This window comes from Rhinoraja longicauda, chromosome 35, assembly GCF_053455715.1.
Source record: "Rhinoraja longicauda isolate Sanriku21f chromosome 35, sRhiLon1.1, whole genome shotgun sequence".
Lineage (NCBI taxonomy): Eukaryota > Metazoa > Chordata > Chondrichthyes > Rajiformes > Arhynchobatidae > Rhinoraja > Rhinoraja longicauda.
In genome coordinates this window covers 11,967,799-11,990,326 of record NC_135987.1, presented here as the reverse complement: position 1 = coordinate 11,990,326, position 22,528 = coordinate 11,967,799, and the positions used below count along the sequence as shown (strand labels likewise).

Sequence of the window (22,528 nt, the reverse complement as noted above, 5' to 3'; positions counted from 1 at the left end):
TTCTCCCTTATATCTTCAAAGGGTGAACATTGAAAAACCCTAGATATGCTTTCCTGGAGTTGAAGCAGAGAATGGCCATGTTTGAAGTTAACAGATGCCAAGATTAGGTTTAGGTTTATCATTGTCACGTGTACCAAGGCACAGTGAATAACTTTGTTTTGCACGCTGCCCAAACAGATAAGATAAACCATACATATGTACAATCAAGTTAAATTCAAGTACAATAGGTAAAGCAAAGGGGAAGACGCAAAGTGCAGAATGATGTTCTCAGCATCAGAGCGCGTCAGTTCCATTGACAAAAGTCTTCAATGGGGTGAGAGATTAATTGGACAGCAGCCTAGCTTACGGAATGACTACTTGCGGGCAGGTCAATTGGTCATTGTAAATTGTCCCTAGTGCATAGCTGAGTGGTAAAAATCTGTAGTAAGTAACAGGAAATTGGGGAATTAAAAATGGAATCAGTGCAGGATTAATGTGGATGCCGAGGAAAGATAATGAGCTTGACGGGTCTAGCAGCATCTGTGGAGGGAATGGATGGGCGACATTTTGGATGAGGACCATTTTTCAGAGTCTTCACTGGAAATGCAATTGTGAAAGAAAAAAGGGGCACATGTTTGTTGAATCCTGGAGCAGCGATAGTATTAAAAGTATAATTTCCTTCAAGGTCACAATTGCAGTTATCGTTGGAGCCAAAGAATTTGGACCACAACTAGAGTGTGTGGCCTTTGGAGGCGACACCACCATTTTTGTACATTAACCTGGTTACCTTGACTATTTCCCCATCCATATCTGTCTCCTTTCTCCTTGATGCACTCACGTATGTACTCAAAATGAAGTGCAGATGCTGGGTTATACCAAAGATGGACACAAAATGCTGGAGCAACTCAGCGGGCCAGGCAACATCTCTGGAGAAAATGGATATGTGACGTTTTGAATTGAGACCCTTCTTCAAACTCATGACTGTGAAGTTGACCCTGGGGTTCTGGTGATTGGCCAAGTTTATTGCCATGGGTATTTTCGAGAATGATCCCAGGAATGATTGGGGTAACATATGATGAGAGTTTGATAGCCCTGGGCCTTAGAATAATGAGGGGGGACCTCATTGAAGCTTACCAAATAGTGAAGGGCCTGGACAGAGTGGATGTGGATGTTTCCAATGGTGGGAGAGTCTAGGACCAGAGCCCAGAGCCACAGAATAAAAGGACCTACCTTTAGAATGTAGATCAGGAGAAATTTCTGTAGTCAGAGGGTGGTGAATTTGTGGAATTCATTGCCATAGTCGGCTGTAGAGGCCAAATCATTGGATATTTTTAAGGCGGAGATCGATATATTTTTGATAGGTAAGGATGCCAAGGGTTATGGGAAGAAGGCGGGATAATGAGGTCAGCTGTTAACACGATGCCAAGTTAATCTATTCTCTGATGTACATGATCCATATCCCTCCATTCCCATTTCCATGTTGCCTATCTGAAGGCCTCTTAAATGCCACTATCATTTAAGACCTTTAATTTTGGAAAATCCATTGGGGAAAAAATAACTGTCATTGCAAGTCTGAAACTCTTGAGACCATTAAACCTCCTTTTCCCCAATGGTTGAGAGGGGAAGATAGAACAGTCATGATTGAATGGGGTAGTATGCTTGACGAGCCTAGAACTTGTGAACTTGTGAACATAAACTGATGAACTTTCTGACGAGCTCTCGCACTCCCTGATAACATCCGCCAGAAGGAGGCACTGGGCCGAATGGGATCAGCGCAACTGTGGTGGGAGCTGGGATCCGCCGTCGGGGTTTGGGCACGTCCCACTAACCTGGCAGTCTTGACCAAGGGCACCACAGTGCAAAGCCCAGTGGGGGGAGAGAGGAGAGGAGAGGAGCAGTGGGAACAGCGCCGGCACCGCACGTCAGCCAAGTCTGCCTGTGTGTGTTCGCGGATGCAGAGAACATTGGCTACATTGGGAGATAAAACAACGCGCTGGAGGAACTCAGCAGGTCAGGCAGCGTCTGCCGGGGGCGAGGGGGTGGCTCTGGTCGGGAGTGGGACCCTGCCCGGGGACGGAGAGGGGAGATAACAAGTTAAAGAGGTAAGAGAGTATGTGCAGGAAGGAACCGCAGGTGCTGGTTTAAAGCGAAGATGGACACAAACAGCTGGAGGAACTCAGGCAGCATCTCTGGAGAGAAGGGTTCGGGTTTTGCATATCTTTCATTCACTTGTTTTATATCTCTCCACATCACCGTCCATATCTCTCCTTACCCTTTCCCCTGACTCTCGGTCTGAAGAAACCGAAACGTCACCCGTTCCTTTTCTCCAGAGACGCTGAGTTCAATTTTCAATTTTCAATTTAAAAAAAGCTTTATTGGCATGATAAGATACATCGTTATATTGCCAAAGTACAGAACTTAACATACATATTTAAAATGCATGAATACTGCATGTTACTGCGTCCTGCAGCATTTTGTGTCTAAAGAGCTGAGAGGGGCTGGCGAGCGCTCGTTGCAACCGGGTGAGGAGGGAGTTAGTGGGCAAATGGAGCCAGGTTAGAGTGGGGGAGAAATGATGGGAGCAGTGGGAAAGGTGGAAGGGAGCAGGGTATCTCAGACCCATGTTACCTCCAATATCTCCACCGCTCTCTGCACCACTCCCATCTCTCTCCCTCCCACCTCTCTCCCTCCCACCTCTCTCCCTCCCACCTCTTTCCCTCCCACCTCTCTCTCTCCCATCTCTCTCCCTCCCACCTCTCTCCCTCCCTTCCATCTCCCTATTTCATCAGCTGGTGTAAATGCAGCAACGTTTACTAAAACTTATCTTTGATATTTTAAACTGTGCAATAGTCAGAAACTGTTTTGAAAGATTTTGTTGTTGCCATCATTGTTTAGCTTCCTTTCAGATTCTGTTCTCTCTGTGGGACGGGTGTATATTGAAAGATTAGTGGCGTAGAACAGATGAATTCGCCTTTCTCTCCCGCTCACCCCGAGGGACTCAAGTTTATTTCGCGGGGCGGGGGTTACAGGATGAGATCAAAAGTAATCATTGTATTCTACGTTTGCTTTCATTGTTCTTTCCCCCCGTCCGCCGACCCAGTTCTCCCGCGTCCAAGCTGGTTTTCTGAATTCTGCATCACAAGGGCAATACTGGTCAGTGATTCTCGGGGTCTCTGTCCTGCCTCAACCCTTCCACCCGACCTTCTGGTGTTCTCACTCTCCTCTGCACCGTTCCCTCTCCTTCAAACTCACCACTCCAATCTCTCCCTCCACTCCTCATCTCTCAATTCACTATATTTTCAATTCCTCTTCCTTTTCCCTCCAATCTCCTCTCCTCTCTCCATTTCTCAATTTGCCATCTCTCAATCCGTTTTTCCTTCTTCTTCTAATCCTTCCTCCTCTCTCCATATCTCAATTCACTCTTCACTGATCGATCTTATGTCTCCGTACACATTCAACCCATCACATCTCTATCCCCCCCACCCCTCCAGCACTCTCTGCTCCTTTCCCTGCATCCCTATCATCTTCCCCTGAGTCTCCCATCTAAATTAATACAAGGAACTGGAGGGGATCAAGCCTACTCCTTACTGTCCAATAAGACTACGTCTGCTCTAATCTCCAACACTTTCTCATATCTTCCTCGTGAAGTTTGACCTAATCGACATATCAGCCTTGAGTAGATTCAATTGTTCAGTCTGCACAGGTTTCTGGAATAGAGAATTCCAAAGATTGACGATCTTCTATCCCTCCACCCTTCCCTTCCTGCAGTGATACTTTATTTTGGAATTTGTGGAGAAGTATCTTCACAACCGTTCCCCTGGAAGGAGAAGAGTTAAAGATCACTTTCATCGTCGTTTGACAAGTTGAAGGGTTTCTCTATTGTCTTAAAGGTTTAAGTAATTGATCTCATGGTGTCAGGTCCATACAACTCCCTTTTACTAATCTCACTCTCCTATTGTTTCTCCAGATTGGTTTGCACTTCTAATATTTATCCATATTTCCCTTTGAACAATGTATAATCTCAATTGCAATTGGGCTAATGGATTCTAATTCTAATACCACTTTGTCTGAAATACGTTCTTCAAACTGCTCCTCTTTAATCTTCAATGCTAAGTTATTCCACCTTGTTACAGATATCTTAGATCCTTTCATTAAATATTCTTTCACAGTCTGTCCTTTTACTGAATAGCTGAACATTTCTTTTACAAGTTCCAAGTTAAGCTATCTGTAACTATATGGTATGTTTTTTCCACATTTTATATCCATTCCATAGTGGTTGACCCAGAAGTATTCAAGACCTTTGATCTAACTTAAATGTTGCATATATTTATTTTCACATTATCTTTATTTTATAAATGGCTTAATTATTTTAGAAAGAGGAAGTGATCTTTGAGTATTTAAATGATATCTGAGTGCCAATGGAATTATGTAAAATCTTGAGCCATTGCTGTCAGAAATCCAAGCACACATTTTCAGAATGATGGCAAGAAGGAATCATCCATGTTTTCTTTTCACTATGTTCCCCATTGATTTAAATATTGGCTTTGGTTTTGCACATGAACTAACGAAAAGGAATCCTGGAAACCAAGCCTAGTATTACATGCAAGAGTTTCCTTCTCACTGCGAGGAAAGCTCACAATGGTTTGTTAAAATCCATGATCTATGTTCAAACACAAAATATTTTCTATTGTTCCGGTAAGTCTCCTCCACCCACTAAATTCATAATCATAGATGACATAAACTGATTCTTAGACCCATCACACCTTGTCTGTCCACCTGCACTAATCCCATTTGCCCACATTAGGACCATATCCTTCTATGCTTTACTTATTTAAGTGTCTGAACAAATGCCTCTTAAACATAGTGATTGGATGTGATTCCACCGCCTTCCCTGGCTGTTTATTCCCAGAATCAATCAGGCTGTAAAAAATAACTTTTTCTGAATCTCCTTTAAAACTCCTTCCTCATCTTAAACCTGCGCCATCCGGCTTTTGATACCCCCTCTGTGATAAAAATGTTTTGATGATCTCCCCTATGTATTTTTCCCATGATCAGATACTTCAATCTCCAGATTCCTTCACTCCGGAGCAAAGAATCGTAGCCTCTCCAATCTCTACCCTCAACACCAGGGAACACACTGGCGAATCTCATCTGTAATTTGTCCAGCACAATCACTTCCTTCCTATTGTGACCATAATCCTCCCAAGTGTGGCCCAACCAGCGTTTTATAGTGTTGTAACATAACACTATGCCCCAACAAAATGCCCCAACCTATGAAGGCAAGCATGCCATATGCTTTCTTCAGCACTCTCTTTACCTGTGTTGCCACTTTTGGGGAACTATGGACTGGAGCCCCTCGGTCCCTCTAACCAACATTATTCTTTTTTCCCGTGTCATTTACTGTTCAGGTAATTCAGCTATATTGCTTGTTTCTGTAAAGTTAATTGAACATAACACAGAAGATGAATTATAGAACACTATCTGAATTTTGCATGTCAAATTGGTTATAAATTGATTTTGATCAGGAACTAAAGAACTAATTAAAAGTTACTTTGGAAATTGAAAAAAAAAGCTGCCTTGGATAAAAATAACAAGTCTAAGGTGTTTTCATATAAACTCCACAAAGCAATCAGACACCAGTGTTTCTTAACAGTTTCTTTCATCACGAGATGTCAGATTCATCACGAGAGGTCATTGAAAATGACCTGCATTGCTTCATAGAACATGGAACGTAGAACAATACCACACAGGAACTGGCCCGATGACCCAGAATGGGGGAGTCCAGAACCAGGGGCCACAGTTTAAGAATAAGGGGTAGGCCATTTAGAACAGAGATGAGGAAAAACTTTCAGTCAGAGAGTTGTGAATCTGTGGAATTCTCTGCCTCAGAGGGCAGTGGAGGCCAATTCTCTGAATACATTCAAGAGAGAGCTAGATAGAGCTCTTAAGGATAGCGGAGTCAGGGGGTATGGGGAGAAAGCAGGAACGGAGTACTGATTGAGAATGATCAGCCATGATCACATTGAATGGCGGTGCTGGCTTGAAGGGCCGAATGGCCTCCTCCTGCACCTATTGTCTAATGTCTATGCAAAACACGATGCCAAGTTAATCTATTCTCTGATGTACATGTTCCATATCCCTCCATTCCCATTTCCATGTGCCTATCTGAAGGCCTCTTTAATGCCACTATCATTTCCACCACCACCCCTGGCAACACATTCTAAGTACCTACCACTCTCTGTGTGAAAAAAAAACTTACCCCGCACATCTCCTTTAAACCTTCCCACTCTCACCTGAAAAACTATACCTTTCATTGACACGTGATATTCTATTAAACAGCCGGAAAACAAGGGCTGAAGAGGGCCATGCAAGGAGAGGGACGATGGGTCATGGGACAACCAGAATGGAGGTGGCAGTTGCAATGGACCTTGGTGGCCTGCTACAACTGCGGCTGTAAAATGGCGCCAAAATGACAACTCGTGCATATATACTCAGTGGGCTATTCTATACATTCTGTACTATCCGGGGATTGTGCTTACGTGTGGTGATAGTCAAAGCTGAACTGTATGCATAACAGTATCTCACTGTACCTTGGTACACATGATAATAGAGAAACCATTGACTAGCTCCCCCCATTTGCTAACCATTGGCATTAATAATTTTTAGCTGACACTAAAAAAAAAATTGTAACTATTAAAAAGACCTTTAATTTTGGAAAATCCATTGGGAAAAATAACTGTTATTGCAAGTCTGAAACTCTTTAGACCATTAAACCTCCTTTTCCCCAATGCCTACCCAATATTCATCCATCATCCAGGGACCAAAAGCAAATCATCATTGTCACACTGCAATGTGTCAACCATGCTTTCTACATTACAATCGATTGGCAGCCTAGCACATTGAAATCCTAGAGAGGACTGCACACCCCATTAATCAACTAAGTAATACCCTTGGGATCTTGGGCTAAGGTTTGGAGACAACTTTACACATATGTTTAAGTCTAATTGATAACCGTGTCATTTGCAAAGAGGAAGTTATTGTTAATGGAACCAGAAACAATCTGTTAAAGAATTTCAAAAAGCTGCCTGTGTTTTAACAATATTCTTTACTGGAGGATGACTGTTTTCTTTATTTTGGCAGCAGTCTAGCTTGGCATCTGTTGAGAGATCTTTGGGATGATTTATATCCATGCAATGGGAAACGGTTCAGTGAGAGCATTAAGGCCTGAACAGAATAACTCCCCCAGTACCCCGACAGACACCTCCTTGGAGAACTTGGACAACCTCAGAAGGAAGATCGTTAGTCTAGAAGAAGAACTGAGGATGAAGGATAAGCGACTGAGGCAGAAGTTGGAGAAAATACAGTCGCTGGAGAAAGAACTTGAAGAGAAACTTTCCCAAATCACCAAGCTTCAGGATGCCATTGGGTACAATACCACTTCTGTCAACCAACACAAGAAGCTGGTCAGTCTCATAAACCAAGGGCCAAAACGCTTTGCCCAGGTTGCTTCTGAGATCCACCGACGCCTCAAGGCCAAAGAGGGAGTGTCAGCAGAGCCGACGTCCCGGAATTATTACTGCCACAGTGTGCAGAGGTTCTCCATCGATCAGCTTCGAGTACGGAAGGACTCCAGGTAAGAGAGAAGAACCTCACCTGGCCTAGCAAATGAGCAGCTAGATTACCGCAACAGTGTGGGAGATATACAACACCTTCCACCTAACATTCTCCTCTTACCAAGGACAAACTTAGCGGGCAATCACATCATTAGCTTGTACCACAAAATGCTGGAGTAACTCAGCGGGTCAGGCAGCATCTCTGGAGAGAAGGAATTGGTGACGTTTCGGGTCGAGACCCTTCTTCAGAAGGGTCTCAACCCGAAACGTCACCCATTCCTTCTCTCCAGAGATGCTACCTGACCCGCTGAGTTACTCCAGCATCTGCAGTTATTTTCCTACATCATTAGCTTGGATAATTTATGTACTTATTTATACTTTCTCCTCAAGCAACATGGTAAATTGCCACAATTACAGATGACTTTGTTCAACACAAATTGAAACTTGGCTGGGGATCGTGTAAGCTCATAGTACCAGATACTTGCAGTTTGTGTGGATGTCTATAGTTCTAAGGCAACCCAGAAATTCCCAGTTAATTACCTGCAGGTTGGTCACAGAATTACCAATTATCTTGTTTGAGAATCATCAGCGGAAGGTTTAGCTTTCATTCTTACAGAAGGTTATAAAACCAAAACACTGAGCAAATACTGAACAATGAAGTCTCATTATCAAATTGATAGCAATATATATTTGAATCCAGAATAAGTAAAAGCAATAATCTAAAGGCTGCAATTTAATGGTTAGAAATGAACCCATACTGTGCATTCTGTTAGCTGAATTACTAAGAGATTGTAACTCTAAGATTCTCCCCATTCTGCAATAGGAATGATTAGAGATTTCTTGTAGACCAGATTCAGTGACATTTAAAAAAATCTATTGCTTTTCTGGTATAAAAACACGAACAAAGGAGCTGTCTTCTTCCACTTAAACAGCACTGTCTCTTAACAGCGCACTGATTACCTAGTATCCTGGTCAATATTAATCCATAATAGTATTAAACCTCATTATATGTCACTTATCTGACAGCTGATTGTTGTCCTTAACAGAATAGTTTATCCTACATAACAACATAAGTACTACAAAAAGTACCAGATTGTGTGTAAAATATTTTGGAACATGAAGGTCCCTGCATTCAAGTGTAAGGCAAAAACATGTATTTCCATTTTTCTTACACTACCCCGGGCTGCTCCAAAGGGTTTGATAATTTATCCAATGACTTCTATTTAATCCTCAGGCCCATGCATAAAGAATCGTGAGTTTGTTTACTTAACAAAAGCTCATGGCTGTGGAGGGGTGGACTATATGATTAAATGAACTTGTTCTGGTGATGTCTTGATTCTCATAATGAGTTTCAATTGGATACAGACAAAAAAAACATCAAAGAGCAAGTAGAAACAATGAACTTCAGATGCTGATTTGCAAAAAACCCCACTAAGTGCTGGAATAACTCAGCAGGTCAGGCAGCATCACTGAAGAACATGGATAGTTGAAGTTTTGGGTTGGGACCCTTCCTCAAACTGATCAGTCTAAGAAAGGTCTGGACCTATCCCTTTTCTTCAGGGATGCTGCCTAACCTGCTGAGTTACTCCAGCACTTTACTACTTTCTCAGAGAACAGATGTGCTCCTCATTGTTGGCTGTCCCTATCTCAATGGTGGCAATCCTTCAATTTGATTCCAGCACAGTAAAAATAAGTATCTGATGAAGGCTTCCAATGTCTCTGTCCACTTCCCTCCATAGATGCTGCTTGACTGCTGTTCCTCAGGCACTTTGATCTTTGCCACCCCTCGGGTGTTATGGGAAGAAGGCAGGAGAATGCAGTTGAGAGGGCTAGATCAGCCATGACTGAATGGCAGAGTAGACTTGATGGATCGAATGGTCTAATTATGCTCCGACAACCTATGAAATTATGAATTTATGAACTTTGTTCCAGATTCCAGCATCGGCAGTCTCTCGTGTCTCCAACATGAAATATCAAAAATTTCCCTTCCAGTCAGTGTTAATTGCTAAACACAGGAGGGTAATGTACATGGAATGTTTTTGTGATAATTACCACCAGGGATGTTTGTGACAACCTGAGTATTATATCGTGCAGCTTGAAGAAACTGATAACGGATGCGATAATGCACAACGAATTCCTGAAGAAACTGGAACCACAGCATGTGAGGGAGATAGTGGAATGCATGTACGAGAGGAACTACCGAGAAACAGATCTCGTCATCCAGGAGGGAGAGCAAGGAAACCACCTCTATGTTCTGGCAGGTGGGCCTCACCATATTGAACCATTAGAACCATTCTAAACCTCCTTGATCAGCGTCTGCTTTGATCTGTCGTTTTCACACCTTACCCTTCCATATCTCTAGTCTCCCTCTCCCCTGATTCTCAGTCTGAAGAAGGGTCTCGACCCGAAAGGTCACCCATTCCTTCTTTCTAGTGATGCTGCCTGTCCCGCTGAGTTACTCCAGGATTTTGTGTCTATCTCATTGTCTTAATGCTTGATGTAAAGGTGACTGTCCTTCTGCCCGATCTGCTTGTCATCTTCATGTACCTGACTTTGCTCCTTCTATCATCTATTAAATTCCATCCTCCAGTCTTCACAGCTCCAGGTTCTGAGAAGCTTCCAGGTTTTCACCATTTGCGTGTAAGTGCTCCGAAACAGCATTGGTTTTGAATTTAGGATAATGTCCCCTGGTTCCATATTCTTGTTATGTGTTTTAATGATCTTTTTGTTTGTTGATTGAATAACTGACAATGTACAGTATGATCTAGAACATAGAATATAGAGCATAGAACAGTACAGCACAGGAACAGGCCTTTGGCCCACATTGTCTGTTGAACATGATGCCAAGATAAACTAATCTTCTATGACTATATATCCCTCTATTACCTGCATGTCCATGTACCTGTCTAAAAGCCTCTTCAATGCCACTTTCGTATCTGCCTCCACTACCAACCCCGGAAGTGAGTTCCATACATCCACGGCCCTCTGTGTAAAATCACTTGCTCCGCATTTCTCTTTTAAACTTTGCCCCTCTCGCGTTAAAGCTATGCCCTCTAGTATTTGTTTCTCTCCATCCTGGGGAAAAAGGTCTTGACTGTTTCTCCTATCTTTGCCTCCTATACTTTCATACATATCTCTTTGGCTCCTTCGTGGAATTCCTGAATATTTAAGTTATAAAATAAAACTGGAATCTTCACTTTGCGGCTTTTTGTTTTAAAGAGGAATAATTGAGAAGGGATGTGATGGAGATCAATGGAACAAAGCAGTGGCTCAATCAGACAGACATTGAAACGATTTATCCATTTACCTGAGGGTCCAGAACTCAAGGTCAAAAACATGAAACAATCACAGTTCATCCAGCCTTTACAGAGAGAGTGATGAGAATATGAAATCTATTCTAATGGTGAATGGTTGTGGTGATTGTGTTGATAAGAAAAAGCTGCCTAAACACTCGAGACAGAGAAGCAATCTGTTGATTTGAAAAGATGAAAGTGGGAGGAGGTTGTCTGCAGCACCCACACGTACCAGTTGGGCTGAACAGTTTTCTAAATGATGCAGATTCTGTGGAGTTCATTGCAAGGTGCTAATTGTATAATCAATTATTAAGCTGAAAATGAAGCCTAGCAATGCTGAAATAGAACTGGACAGTGGACTGCACAATAATTAAAGCAAATTGAAAGTAGTGCACCAGTTATGGGATTTAGAGATCCAGTGCAGCCTGACATCAGTCTCTGATTGAGGTAACTTTGAACATTGATACAAAATGCTGGAGTAATCCACGGGTCAGGCAGCATCTCTGGAGAAAAAGAAAGGGTGATGTTTCGGGTCGGAACCCTTCTTCAGAGTGAGAGCCTGTGGTATCTGTGGTATGAACTGGCCTCAACGACCTTCTGGAATTCTCTGGCACAGAAGGTAGTTGAGGCCAGTTCATTGGCTATATTTAAGAGGGAGTTAGATGTGGCCCTTGTGGCTAAAGGGATCAGGGGGGGTATGGAGAGAAGGCAGGTACAGGATACTGAGTAGTATAAGAAAATAACTGCAGATGCTGGTACAAATCGGAGGTATTTATTCACAAAATGCTGGAGTAACTCAGCAGGTCAGGCAGCTACTCTCCCGAGATGCTGCCTGACCTGCTGAGTTACTCCAGCATTTTGTGAATAAATACAGGATACTGAGTTGGATGATCAGCCATGATCATATTGAATGGCGGTGCAGGCTCGAATGGCCGAATGGCCTACTCCTGCACCTATTTTCTATGTTTCTATAAACTAGCATCTGCAGTTCTTTCCTACACATTTTGGCTGCTCCACTGCGATGTCTCCTCAGGGTATGCCTACCTTTAGGAGGTTCTCCCCTTCTCTTTGATGGGAATTCTACAACACTGTGTATGCTTTCAATCTGAAGAAAGGTTACAAACTGAAATGTCACCTATTCCTTTTCTTCTGACCCGCTGAGTTTCTGCAGCATTTTGTGCCCATCTTCGGTATAACCCAGAATCTGCAGTTCCTTCCTACACAATTTAATTTTGAACATTGATTGTTACTGCAAATAAATTTGAGCTATACTTTTACAGATGGGATTTTGGAAGTAATGCAGAATGGCAAACTATTGGGACAGATGCACCCAGGGACTGCGTTTGGCGAGCTTGCAATTCTCTACAACTGCAAAAGGACTGCTACTGTTAAAGGTATTGAAAGCTAGATCTCTGTGAGTGTTGGTTTTTCTGTCACTCCTCTCTGTTGTGATATTGTAGGGACTACTTTGTTGTATCACAAGGACTACTTTGTTTGCCTGTGTAGTAACATGTATATAAGGGAATTAGGTGATTAGGTGGTCACTCTGGTTCCAGGTGGCCTTGGAATAAACAGCCTGGATATAAGCTCCACCATGATAACTTTTTAAACCTGTGTACTCGTGGTCCGTCCAGAGTCTCAACAACGGTATAACAGATACTGGACCACGAAGTACAACACTCTCCTCTCTCTGTAAGTTCAGAGCTGACTTGCAAACTGGGAGTGATGTGGAGAAGCTGCTCTGATCCAATCAATGTCAATGTCATATTATGCACCAACGAACTGAATATGTGTGTCAAACTGAGGATCTGTAACTAATGCTGGACTCAGTGCCTAGCCTGATGGTGTGAGCATGAATGTGTGACTTGCATTAAATCTCACTTCAGAGAGACAACCAGCTGGCCAGGTCAGGTGGAAGGTTTCAATTCTAACATCCTTCAGACAGATGAAGAGGTTCCATGGTGTTGGTGCAAGCTAATCAGGGAGAATTAATATTCCTTTTATAGTTAGATTACAGAGACAACAATCTATATACTAAAACTCTTGTTTGTTTGTTTGTTTGTTTGTTCCTGAACTACAGCCTAAATGGTACATGATAGTGCGACAATTTTAGGCCCACCTTACTCGCCATCATCCCTTTGGTGCTAATGGAAGAAGTTTCATTGAAATCGGTGTTATATTTTCAAAGTTATTCACATTTTAAAGTTTAAATCTATCTCCTAGGGAGGGAGGGAGGGAGGCTAAAGGGGGTTGGAGTGGGGGGGAGGGGAGGAGAGGGGGGGGAGGGGAGGAGAGGGGGGAGGGGGGAGTTGGGGAGTAGGGGGGAGGGGGGGAGGGGGGGAGGAGAGGGTGCAGCACCAATGCAGGAGAGGTTTGGGCCCAATGGGCCTCACTTAGTCTAGTCTTCTCTAAAATTAATCTATAACTATGATTTGGTCACTCCACTATTTATTCACTGATCTACCGCCCGTAACGTTTTCAGCTGTGACAGAGTCTTGGATTTGGGTTCTGGATCGTCAGGTTTTCCAAAGCATCATGATGGAAACAGCACAGGCGAGGAATAGGAAATACTTCAACTTCCTCAGCAGGTGAGAGCTGGAAGCCCCTGGCTGGTTCAGACAATCTTCTCTACATCCTCCCTTAGACCCTCCAAATGTAACTGAACCAGTGTTTTAAAAAGGTTCATCATGGATCCTTAGTTATACCTTTTGTATTGCATTTATAAATAAAGCCCAAGAACCCAGGGGTTAGGAGGGAGAGATAGATCAGCCATGATTGAATGGCAGACTAGACTTGATGGGCCAAATGGCCTAATTCTGCTCCTATTACCTATGACATTGTGACCTTATGATCCTGTACACATTTTAGCTGCTTCGTCTGCTTGCTCAATGACGTACACATATATGTTCTTGGATCCCTCTGCTCTGTTATCCCTTTTGAAATTGCCTCATTTAGCTTACATTGCCTGTCTTTCTCCTTCATGCTGAAATGTAGCACTTTACATTTTTCTGTGCGAGTTTCACCTGTTATGTGCCCACCATTCCACCTGCTTGTCCTCATTATCTTAAAGTCCATTATCATCCTCCCCGCAGTACACTATGCTTCTAAGTTTTCTCGTCATCTACATACTTGGAAATTGTGCCCACTAACGTAAGCCTGAGTCATTAATATATGGTAAGCACAGCAGCAATCCTGATCACAATCCCAGATTTGGGGGGAAAGCACTGTATACTTCTTTCCATCCAATAAATACCATTTACCTTTACTGTTTTCGAACACGTTACCAATATTCCATTACGTCCCTTTTCATTCCATAGGTTTAAATCTTGATGAAGATGATTTAATGGTACTTTATTGTCACATGTACCCATGTAGTGTTTTGTTTTGCATTCAATTCAGTAAAATCTTACTGTACATAAACACAATCATACCTAAGTACAGAGTGTTAGATTAGTAGATTACACTGAGGCAGTATGCAAGAGTCGCCATGTTTCAGCCGCCATCTTGTACCTTCAAGTTTCAAAGTTCTTAAAAATACAGTTTTATCTTGGCCTTAAAGGCCTGCCGTCTTGGTGGCAGAGCTGGGTCGAATTTGCAGGGGTTGATTGACCTAGCAATGAGGTCGATGTCCTCTACTGCTGCTCTGCCTCCCTGTGCTGCTGCAAGCTGTATCCAATCCATGCGTTTGTTTGACAAACCCATCCATCTGCCCAAAACCCATCTCAAGGTACTTTGCCAGATAGCTCGGGTCTCTGAGTAGAGAAAATAATGTTTCTTATCATATCATATCATATCATATCATATATATACAGCCGGAAACAGGCCCTTTCGGCCCACCAAGTCCGTGCCGCCCAGCGATCCCCGTACATTAACACTATCCTACACCCACTAGGGACAATTTTTTTTTTTACATTTACCCAGCCAATTAACCTACATACCTGTACGTCTTTGGAGTGTGGGAGGAAACCGAAGATCTCGGAGAAAACCCACGCAGGTCACGGGGAGAACGTACAAACTCCTTACAGTGCAGCATCCGTAGTCAGGATCGAACCTGAGTCTCCGGCGCTGCATTCGCTGTAAAGCGGCAACTCTACCGCTGCGCTACTGTGCCGCCCATATTCTTGTGATATGTTTATACACAGAGCTGAAAAAATTCAGTGCTGGATGTGGAATATTGTTAGTGCTGGATGCGGAATAGGTTTCTATTGACACAATGTCATTTAAAAAACATTTGTATATTTATTATGCAGTGTTTCGATATTGAAAGGCTTGCCGGAAGAGAAGTTGTCCAAGATTGTTGATTGTCTTGAAGTTGTGAGTACATTTTCTTTAGTTTTGAAGGTTTTTCAAGAACATATTTGATTATACTCAGGATGTACTGATATTGTGGCATGTTGCAATCTTGAATTCCAATTGGCACATTCATGGGCTTTTAAAGAAGGATGTCACAAGAACAAAGTACAATGTCAGAGAGCAAATTCCTTGTTGGCTAAACTTCTCCAACCTCAGAGATGTCAAGTGAATGGATTGTTATATTGTTATTTGGCCACTAGGAAGAACACTCACAAGACACTCAGTCTGTGTGAAGGGTCTCCTCACCGTAGAAAGCATCTTATTGGGATACACCACAACTTGGTTTGGCAACAGCTCTGGCCAAGATCGCAAGAGAGTTTTGGATGTATCCCAGTTCATCACACAAACCAGCCTTTCCCTCATCGATTCCATCTGCACCTCACTCTGCCTTGGGAAAGTAGCCAATTTAACCAAAGGCCATTTAAACCCCGGTCATTCCCTGTTCTTCACTCTTCTAAAGGGCAGAAGATACAAAAGCTTGAAAGCCCATACTGCCAGATAAGCTAAACTATCCTCTCATAAGCAAAGGGTGTTGGCCTGATCTCCCAATCTACCTCAATGCAAGCCTTGCACTTTTTGTACTAGTATATTGTATGATTTGACCGGGTAGCATGCAGGCAAAGTGTTTAACTATTTCTCGTGACAATAATAAACCAAAATAGCTGGAAGAGATTTTCTCCAAGTCAGATATGTAGATGACCAAAGTTATAGGGAATTCTTTGGGGTTAAGTTTGTCAAGATGTCAAATTGTGGCCTTCAAAGTTGAAAAGTAATTTTTCAGCACCAACCAGTTAGTAGAGGGAAGAAAGTGATATCACTTGCTGTAAGTGATACAATTGACAGCCTTTGCTGTCAGGGTTTTTGATTATGTTAAAGACCATTGGATGTTCATGTTGCTGTCGGGGCATCAAAGGAGCAACTGTCAAATATCCCCAATTTTCTACAATGTTTTCTGCATGAAGAAGGGTCCCAACCTGAGACATCACCTATCCCCATTCTCCAGAGATGCTGCCTGACCCACTGTGTTACTCCAACACATTGTGTCTTTTTTGGAAAACCAGCATCTGCAGTTCCTTGAGTCTACTCTTTTCTTTATTTGTTGCTGTTGTGGTACCAAAGGGCCACCTATAAACATCTATATCAAACACTAGAAGTAGAAGCACTTGTACTGTTTGTGCCCACCAATAGCACAAGCGTTCAATATGAAAGGGTTTTTTATGTCGGGCCAAGGCAGGTTCTGTCAACTTGACTTGATAACGTTATTTTAATATTACTTATTGCTCCTATTGAACACTTTAGCTAAATAGTCCAGCTTGACCTCCTCCAGTGTTCGCCAGCATGATAGATGTCAATTTGCAGCCAATTCAATGTGCTGCATGTGATATAAAAGGCTACGAGCCCTGGCAATATTCCGACAATTATGCTGAAGGCTTGTACTCTGGAACCTGCCTCACCCGTGCCCATGCTGTTCCAGTACAGCTTCAACACAGCAACTTTTTTAAATTTAGTTTAGAGATGCAGTGCAGTAACAGGCTCTTTGGCCCACCGAGTCCGCACTGACCGGTGATCCCCGCACATTAACACAATCCTACACACACTCGGGACAATTTTATATTTATACCAAGCCAAGTAACCTACAAACCTGTACGTCTTTAGAGAGTGGGAGGAAACTGAAGATCTCGGAGAAAACCCACACAGGTCATGGGGAGAACGTACGAGCTCCGTACAGATAGCACCCGTAGTCAGGATCGAACCCAGGTTTCTAGCGCTGTAAGGTAGCAACTCTACCACTGCACCACTGTGTCACCCTACTTGACCATGTGGAACATTGCCCAGCCTGACTTGTCCGCAAGAAGCAGACCTGGCTGTCACCACCCATTCATCTCCTCCCGATCATCAGCAAAGTGATGGATGAGATTTAACATGATTATTATCATTGAACCTCCCACTATGAATTTCCTGGGGGGCTACCATTGACAAAAACTGAACTGGAGTGGCCATATATGGATATTATATTATGTATATATACACAATGTGGCCACAAAAGTAGGTCGGAAGCTAGGATTCCTGCAGTGAATTACTCACCTCCGAGCTCACCTAAGCCTGTCCACCATCCACAAGGTTCAAATCAGGAGTGTGATGGAATACTCTCCATTTGTCTTGATGTGTGCACCATCAACAACACTCAAAAGCCTCAACACCACCCAGGGCGTAGCAGCCTGCTTGATAGGCAGCCTATCCACAACTATTCACTCAATTCACCATCGCTGCACAGTAGCAGCATCCACGGGATGCATTGCACTCACCAAGACTCCTTAGAGAGCACCTTCCAAGCCTACAATCTTTACCAGGTAGAAAAACAAGGGAAGCAAAATCATGAGATCACTACGAACTGGAAGTCACCCTCCAAGACATACCTTCATGACTTGGAAATATATCACTATTTCTTCACTCACTGGGTCAAAATCTTGGAATTTCCTCCCTTACAAAACCTCAAGGACTGCAGAGATTCAATAAGGCAGTCCACCACCACCTTCTCCAGTGTCTTAGAGTCATAGAATGATACAGTGTGGAAACAGGCCCTTTGGCACAACTTGCCCAACATGTCCCAGCTACACTAGTCCAACCTGCCAGTAATCTGTGCAATTAGGAATGGGTAGTTCCATGTTACCTCATGGCCCACATTCCCTGAAAAAAATAATAAAAAGGCATAATCAGACTTTTCTGGACTTTATTCCGGACTAAACGTCATTCCCTTTGTCATGTATCTGTAGACAGTGGGCCGGTTTGATTGTGATCATGTATTGTCTTTCCAACAAAAAACCTTTTTACTCTACTTAAGTGCACATGATAATGAACTAGACTAAGCTAAACTAGCTGGGCTTTTCGAGACAGGCTCTTCATTCGAGTTACATAGATCAGAAAAGGCCATAGCCCTCAGTTGTCAATGAGTTGGCATTTGGAGCAATAAGGAAGCCTCGTTCCATGGAGTATAACCAAAATATTTGTCTTCCTAGATCACTACAAGCTTGCAAATTATGCCAATAGCGTATCTATTCTTATGACTATTCTGTCATTTTTTAATATCTACCTTCAATGCCATAGTAATGTTCAATCTCTCCATCTCTGCTAGGATTACTACAACAAGGGCGATTATATCATTCGCCAAGGAGAGCAAGGTAGCACCTTCTTCATTATTGCAAAAGGAAAGGTAGGAGATTATGTATATTCATGAACTTATCTGTGGAATCCCATTGCTATGAGATGTGCTCCCGCTAAGGGCAATAATTCTTGGATCTTTGAAGACTTTTTTTGAATTGGAGGATTTACTAAATTAGTACACTGCTTTTAGTAATAACTGTACACTTGCCTCAGTTGTCTGTGTATTAGTAAATGAATGAACCAACTTGATAGTATAAACTGATTGATTGATGTAAGAGTGGGTGCAATGTTCTGCATTTCTGGTGGTGCAATCTGCAGCGTGAGTTTATAAGGTGTCTAAAAAGCCATAAATAAGTGCAAGGACATTCCTTGGTCAAATTTCCTCCACAATCCAACCACCAAAAAGTAACAGACTGACTTTGTTGCTGAGTGCACCACAGATGCCTCTGTGCTAATGCCACAACGTTCATTTGAAAAATGTGCTATTTGATGCCATTTTCAAAGTCTTGCATCATTTTTCACCGCAATCTAAGAGAGGAATGACACAAAAGCAATAACTGTGCCATGTTGCCAGACTATCAATTAGCAATGTGCCAAGTTGTTCTGAAATAGAAGTTGTTTCTGTTAATGTGCATTTGTACCTATCTGCTGTTGAAAGATTTGAGGGCTCTTGTGGTTTTATTGATCCTGAACAGGTCCAGGTGACACAGACAAGAGAGGGAGATGAAGAACCGCAAGAAATTAAGAAATTAAAGGCAGGAGAATACTTTGGAGAAAAAGCATTAATAAGGTACAGCAGTTTGGGGTGCATGAAATCCCATAAATTGGGATCAAATGGAAAGGAAACAGCAAACAAGATGTTTTAATTAGTGCAGGTCTTGATTTCCAGAACATGCAATAGACAATAGACAATAGACAATAGGTGCAGGAGTAGGCCATTCAGCCCTTCGAGTCAGCACCGCCATTCAATGCGATCATGGCTGATCACTCTCAATCAGTACCCCGTTCCTGCCTTCTCCCCATACCCCCTCACTCCGCTATCCTTAAGAGCTCTATCCAGCTCTCTCTTGAAAGCATCCAATGAACTGGCCTCCACTGCCTTCTGAGGCAGAGAATTCCACACCTTCACCACTCTCTGACTGAAAAAGTTCTTCCTCATCTCCGTTCTAAATGGCCTACCCCTTATTCTTAAACTGTGGCCCCTTGTTCTGGACTCCCCCAACATTGCACCAAGGCAATGGTGTGAGAAAAATTCCTTTGGACAACTAAGTTCTGCCATCACTCAATTAATCCTTGGAGCTGACTAACCACCCTATCTATGGGTTGGTGCACCCATGGTTAAATGCTGTAAAAGGAACATAGATTTAGGCTCCTGGCAGATCATTATCAGCTTAGGAATCTTCCACCATTTGCACTCTAGTCTAGTGAACAATGATATAACATCAGCCGTGGTTCCTCTGTCACGCTGCTAATCCGAGTACAAACACTTCTCCACACACTCCTCTGCAAGGAAAAGTTGTGAATGTGCAAAGTAGCAATCATACTTCACAAACGTTATGTTCTTCATGTTGCTAGTCATTGTTTTAAGTCTTTGTGGTATCACAGATTTTTCATTTCAGCTGATGACAGAGAAATAGTATTCTACAAAATGCCTGAGTAGAACAAAGTGAAAATTACAGAAAAAGACAACACAATAATTAGTAAATTAACTGCTTTATAAATGGCAGTTTGACACTTGGTAGAGCAAGGCAGCTTTCTTATTCATTATACAACCAGAGCACATGAGATACTAAACGAATGCACCCAAATAGAGTTGTGGGCTGCTTTTATTTAGTGAGCTCTGATTCACAAGTCAGAAAGTGGAACATATTACTGACTCTTTTGACATTGTACATTCAGCCTGTTTATAGACTTTTCTTTGGCACATTCAGCCCATTCATACAATGCTGACCTGAACAAGGAACTTCAGATGTCCAGTCCTGAAAAATCACCTGTCCATTCCCTCCACAGATGCTGCCTGACCCGCTGAGTTCCTCCGGCACTTTGTGTTTTGCTCAGGACGCAGCATACAGTCTGCAGCATAAGTGTCCACCTAAGTACCTCTCAATGTATAGAGAGAGTTTATGCCTCCATAAATTCTGAGGGGTCAAAACTCATACCACTCATATCTGACTTCTTCATTTGACCTGACTCCATCCCCAACTAATCCCTTTAACCAACCCCCAGCTCTTTTCTCTGCTTTTTTCTTTTGTGATGCCTTGCTTGATTGCTCAGTACAAAGACTAAGCGTTTGAATGTAAAGAATGCATTGACCACATCTTACGTCAAAACTAATTGAATGGATGAGGTAACAAGTCCTCTGTGGAAGAATTGAGACCAAATATTTGTTTCTCAATGCTTAGATAATGTGCCTCCTCCTGCTCTGAAATAATATGTTCATATGTTCATCCTGATAATGCTTTATACATCATTGGGGTAAGCAAAGGGTTGGGATGTAACTAGAATACATTTGTAGAATCAGGTGACAACACTGTATTACTGCCAATTTTTTAACTGCTTTAATGGTGTACATTTGAAACGATATTCAATTTTTTTAATTAACATTACATTACAAGTACATTGAGGACATTTTAATAGAAAAGTTAATTCTGAAAGAGATTTCACAGATCAAAAAGTCAGATCAGAAAATCAGCCCTAATCTGATCCCAACATCTTTCTTTTCTCTCCTTACACAGCGAGGATCTTCGTTCTGCAAACATAATTGCAGATGATGATGATACCCAGTGCTTGGTTGTAGATCGCGAGTAAGTCTTCCTATGGAGTGAACTTTCAAGCAGTGGGTAGTAGGGGACATTGAGTGGTACCTCAACGTTGGCAGGAATAAAACGTGTTTTACAAATACTCAAATTACCATTATCTCTGTAGAGGCTGACAAGGGATTTTCGTAAATAACAAAAAACAAGAATTAATTATTCAGTGGTGGAATATTATTATTTGAGATTGAGAGGTTACAGCAATTCACCTGATATCAGGATACAATTTCCTGCTTCTCTAACTCTATCTGCTGCATGAACACTGTTTATACTCGCAACTAACCCAGGTATCAAACCACTAACGATCCAAATCAGGCACAACCGTCACTGGCTGCTCTGGGCACTCTGCCCTGACCACAACATCTTTGTAGCTAGAGAGTTTTAATTTTAGGGTAGCAAAACCTAACAAGCCATAATTAATTGTCGCCTTTATTCAAACATAACAGTTCACGCTGCCCATCACCTACTGGTCTGTGTAGATAGTCCTTCGGTTTCTTTTCCTTCCTGCCTCATACTTATATCACTGTTTGGAACAATTTTTAACATTACAAAAGTCATAATACTGAATTGTACTCCAGCTAATCAAATACAATGTCACTTGTCATAATGGGGTACATTCTACTTAAATAATAATTTCAATGGTATTATACATTAACAATAGGATGCATTTTAACTCAGAATGGTTCTGTGCTAAACCTTTCAAAAGAGCACCTTGGTCCCACAACCTCTTCCTCCCCCCCCCCCCCCCCCCCCGGCCAACCAGCCTGAGTAGTTGGACCTCTGGACCGCTCCGTGGTAACAGCATATGCTTCTGATGATCTTAAACCCTGTCTAAGAACTAACAGGCTTGTTCAACAACTGGAATTTAGCTTGGATACCAATGAAATAGGTTTTTCATCTCAGCTCCTTGAGTGGCAGAGTCCAATGAAAGTAATAGATATAAATAATAAGAAATCTGCCCTAAATGTTCAATGACATAAAAAAGAATGGTTTTCAAGTGAAGATCTTCACTGATAAACTTAATTGCAGAGGATGGTGATATGCAGTGCTGTGCTTGGTTGTAGATTATGAGTAAGTCTTCCTGTGGAGTCAACTTTCATCCAGTGGTTAATGGGGCATGGAGTGTTATTTCAATTTCAACAGGAATCAATTTTGGTCTGCAAAACCTCAAATTATCTCATTCAAATTTAATTAAACAAAATAAAATAAATCCATGTTCAGTTATGTTATATAAAGTGCTGAAGATGTGTGACTCTTCCCCTGACACCCTGATTATCCCATTCATCTGCTTCCTCTCCCTTGTCTCATCTCTACT

General features: G+C 42.2%; 1 protein-coding gene across 1 annotated transcript in view; it reads left to right on the top strand.

Annotated features, from left to right (window-relative positions):
• Window positions 1-1,975: 1,975 nt before the first annotated feature.
• prkg2l (protein kinase cGMP-dependent 2, like) overlaps window positions 1,976-22,528 on the top strand; it is a 43,115-nt gene continuing 22,562 nt past the window's right edge. The window contains exons 1-9 of the mRNA XM_078428264.1: window positions 1,976-2,081; window positions 7,120-7,612; window positions 9,687-9,853; window positions 12,166-12,279; window positions 13,368-13,473; window positions 15,136-15,199; window positions 18,372-18,449; window positions 19,096-19,190; window positions 21,136-21,204. Coding sequence (XP_078284390.1) covers window positions 7,155-7,612; window positions 9,687-9,853; window positions 12,166-12,279; window positions 13,368-13,473; window positions 15,136-15,199; window positions 18,372-18,449; window positions 19,096-19,190; window positions 21,136-21,204 — 1,151 coding nt within the window. The 5' untranslated portion in view covers window positions 1,976-2,081; window positions 7,120-7,154. The remainder of the gene's footprint in view (window positions 2,082-7,119; window positions 7,613-9,686; window positions 9,854-12,165; window positions 12,280-13,367; window positions 13,474-15,135; window positions 15,200-18,371; window positions 18,450-19,095; window positions 19,191-21,135; window positions 21,205-22,528) is intronic.